The sequence below is a fragment of the Sorex fumeus genome, unplaced genomic scaffold (assembly GCF_029834395.1).
Source record: "Sorex fumeus unplaced genomic scaffold, SorFum_2.1 ptg000044l, whole genome shotgun sequence".
Classification (NCBI taxonomy): Eukaryota; Metazoa; Chordata; class Mammalia; order Eulipotyphla; family Soricidae; genus Sorex; species Sorex fumeus.
In genome coordinates this window covers 14,132,215-14,136,042 of record NW_026606101.1, presented here as the reverse complement: position 1 = coordinate 14,136,042, position 3,828 = coordinate 14,132,215, and the positions used below count along the sequence as shown (strand labels likewise).

Sequence of the window (3,828 nt, the reverse complement as noted above, 5' to 3'; positions counted from 1 at the left end):
ACCCTTGAAGCCTTTTCGTGATCAGCAATGCCGGCTTAGCCTCCTTGCTTTCTCCCCAAGGCAAGCCCTGGCCTCCACTCGGTCACCCTGGCCAGCGCCCTCCCACTTTCTCGGCTCCCGAGAGCCCTTTCCACGCCCGCCCGGGTGCACGAGTAGAGCAGGGGGCGGGGCCGCGGCGCCCGGGGCCACACCCCCAGGCCTCCCATTGGCTGCTTTTGAACGGCCGGCCCCGCCCCCCAGGGGGCCGCGGCGTCTTTATAAAAACCGGGCCGCGGGACTCCCGGCGTCTTGCTCCAAGCGCGTTGCGAGCCGTCGGGATCTCTCTTCGCCCGCCGCGAGTCCGCCGCGCTCACGGTCACTCGTCCGTCCCGTCTCTCCTCCACGCTGACGCCGAAAACCATGAAGGTCGCCAGTGGCAGCGCCGCGGCCGCCGCGGGCCCCAGCTGCGCGCTCAAGGCGGGCAAGGCGGCGGGCGGCGCGGGCGAGGTGGTGCGCTGCCTGTCCGAGCAGAGCGTGGCCATCTCGCGCTGCGCCGGCGGCTCCGGGGCGCGCCTGCCCGCCCTGCTGGACGAGCCGCAGGTCAACGTGCTGCTCTACGACATGAACGGCTGCTACTCGCGCCTCAAGGAGCTGGTGCCCACCCTGCCCCAGAACCGCAAGGTGAGCCGCGTGGAGATCCTGCAGCACGTCATCGACTACATCTGGGACCTGGAGTCCGAGCTGAGGTCCGAAGCGCACGGCGGCAGCCCCGGGAGCCGGGGGCTGCCCGCCCGAGCCCCGCTCAGCACCCTCAACGGCGAGATCAGCGCCCTGGCCGCCGAGGTGAGATCCGAGCGGGCGGCGCACGAGAGACCCTTTCCCGGCTCCAGCTGGAGAAACTGAGGCCCCGGGGTGGGTGGGGCGGCGGGGGCTTGGAGGAGGGTGTGGGGGGGGGGGGACTTGTCCTGTCTCCGCCCGCCCATCCCTCCGGGCGCCCCTGCCCTTGGCCATGCCAGGGTGCCCCAGAGGTCTGCAAACAGCCTGCGCCTGAGCCGTCTGCAGAAGGGGGTGGGTGGGGGACTTGGGCGCCTTGTCGCGGCCGTGTCCGGTTGCCACGCTCCCGACTCACCTGTAACCTGTTTCCTTTCCGCAGGCGGCTTGCGTTCCCGCCGACGACCGCATCTTGTGTCGCTGAAGCGCCGCGCTCGCGCTGCGGGACCCCAGCCCTCCGCGGGCCAGAGGAATGGGTGCTCCTCGCTGGACTCGGGGAGGAGCAAGGCGGAGATCGGAGGACCCCCCCCCTCCTCGGGCGGCCGCTTGCTGGATCCAGCCCAGGGTCGGGGGATTAACCGGGCAGGCGACCCTCCCTCCGTCCACATCTCCAGTTACCAGAGACTTGATGGGAACGGGGAAGGGGGCAGGCGGGCAGAACCCGCGGCCCCCCACCTCCCCAACCCCGTGTGTTTCTATTTTTTGAAAAGCAGACATTTTAAAAAATGGTCACGTTTGGTGCTTCTCAGATTTCTGAGGAAATTAATTGCTTTGTATTGTATATTACAATGATCACCAACTGAGAATATTGTTTTACAATAGTTCGGTGGGGTTTTTTTTGCTGTTGTTTTTTGTTGTTGTTATTAAACAAATATTTTAGAACAGTTGTCAAGTTGCAGTGGCTTTATTGGATGGAGGGGAAGGGTCTGGGCTGGGGAGGTGGGGGTGTTCCAAAGGGCCACATCTGGACTGTCTCTTTCACAAGACCTGAAATGAGTGTTTCCGGTGTCTTTTAAAATCTATTCTTTTAAACCCAGCCCTGGCCATTTCCCTGCTTCCCGGAGCCATAAAATTCATCCTCCCAGCCCCTAGTGTTTGTCAAGGTGGTCTTTGGGCCTAGTGGGTCACCTGGGGAAGTTGTTAAGATGTAGATTAACCTGCTGCGGCCCCCTGCGGGTGGAGAGTTTGCAGCCTGCTGCATATGTATTAGGTGAGACTCCCAGAGAGAGAACTGGCACTGGCCGTATCCTGAGCTGAACCAAAGTTGCCCCATTTCCCAGGAGGAGGGAAGTGTCTGCTGGGCCGCCCAAGCTTGGATCCCAGCAGGCTGCCCCGAGGCGCCCATCTTCTCCAAGTGGGTGAGCATGTTGGCAGGGCCAGCCTGGGCACAGCTGCTGGGCCACCTGCTCCGGGTCCGGATTCAGCCCCCTCATCCTGGCCTGGCAGTGCCAGCAACTCACACTAGCCTCTCCCGCAGGGCTCCTGTGTGGGCTCTCAGGAGTGGGTGAAGCAGTCCCTAACTGGAGCAGGAAAAAGGTGTCCCTGGCAAGGCCCTATCTGCCTGGACACGTACCGTGAGTTTGTCCTCACGGGGGAGTGCAGATGGGTGTCTGGGCCTGCGTGTGTGACATGAATGAACTGGTTGTGTCCCCCCCCCCCCCACTCGCTCCCCAGTGGGGCTGGGTCATCTGTTCATGTACAAGGGGGGGGGTGATGGTGATGGTATGGGGGTGTAAGCCCTAGAGCAATTGGTAGTCCGGTGTTTGAGCAAGTAAGTGTAGTCTCCAGCCCATTGGGCTTATATGTTCTAACTGTATGGGGGGCATCTGCAGGGGTCTGGCTTGATGGGATGGTTGGGTACCTGGGAACTGCAGGACCACACTGGGTTTGTTCCAAGTGTGATTGTTCTGGAGATGTGTGAGCATTCCTCGGTGGTCTAGCTAGGGTGGAGGCGGGGCAGCTGTGTTCAAACAAACCCTTCTACCGTGTTTAATACCAACCCTTTGGGCAATTGTCTCAAGCCCCGAGCACACCAAGCCTCATTAATTATCTCTACCCAGTGAGCGCTCAAGTTTTATACAAGGACAAGCCAAGTCCGAGAGAAGGCCCAGTGAGGATAAGGAGCATTAATGCATTTTGTCAATCACTGCAACACCATCAGCCTAACAGAAAGGATTTCATGGATCTGGGGGTGGGGGGGGATGCATATGCTTGCGGGGGAGGTGTGGATCCTGACCCCCAGGCTTGCAACGGAAGAATCAGAGCCAGAGACCCACCACATTGAAGATTATCATCTGTTGAGTCTGAACCGGGACCATGCCTTCCCGAGCCCTTTGCAAACTTTACCAAAAGAACATGTTCTAAGGTAAATTAGGTCCTTCGCTGCTCCCCACCCCGCCCGCCCGCCCGCCCGCTGCGGAATGAAACTGACACTTAGCACCTAAGGGCCCGAGAGAAATGATCCTCATCGCTTGTGGCCCGTATGACCTTGGGCTGTTCTCAGAACACAAGTGGGCGCCCACAGCCTCCCCTGTGTGGGCCCCCCACCCCTCCTCCGCCGGCAAGCCCACCCACGGGGGCGCGGGGGAGTGTCCCTCGAGTGGGCTCCTACCCGCAGGGCCCTTTGCCAGGGGGGAAATGGGGGCTGCGGCGGGGGCCGGGGTCACCTCCCCCTCCATCCAGCCACACTCTGGATTCCACGTTTCCCTCTTTTTCCCCTTTGGCCCGAGCCCAGCCCATCTGGAGGCCGGCTCGGCGGCGGCCTGGGAGCGTTTCCATCAGCTGGGCCCGAGGAATGCGGAGCTATTTAACCTGAGCATCCCCAGGTGTATGGAGGCGCCTGGCTGTCTGGGGCCCGCCGCCTTTGGCACGGCCGCGCTAGACAAACAGCGCCGCCCCCGCCCTGCCCCTCCGCCCGCAGCTGCAGCCCGGCCTGGGAACCGGCGGGCGCCGGCGGCTTGCATAAGAGGCTCCGGGCCCCGCAGAGGGAGGAGGGGGCAGAGGCCGCGGGGAGGGGGCTCCGGGAGGCTGTGCGCGCGCGCGTGTGTGCGTGTGTGCGTGTGCGTGTGCGCGTGTCTG

At 62.6% G+C, this 3,828-nt stretch overlaps 1 protein-coding gene across 1 annotated transcript; it reads left to right on the top strand.

Annotated features, from left to right (window-relative positions):
• The first annotated feature begins 324 nt into the window (after positions 1 to 324).
• On the top strand, positions 325 to 1,636 carry LOC130030437 (DNA-binding protein inhibitor ID-1). Its single transcript, XM_056121722.1, has 2 exons — positions 325 to 822; positions 1,133 to 1,636. Exons 1-2 carry the CDS (start codon positions 400 to 402, stop codon positions 1,172 to 1,174), a joined length of 465 nt encoding a protein of 154 aa, XP_055977697.1. The 5' UTR covers positions 325 to 399; the 3' UTR covers positions 1,175 to 1,636.
• Positions 1,637 to 3,828: the final 2,192 nt, after the last annotated feature.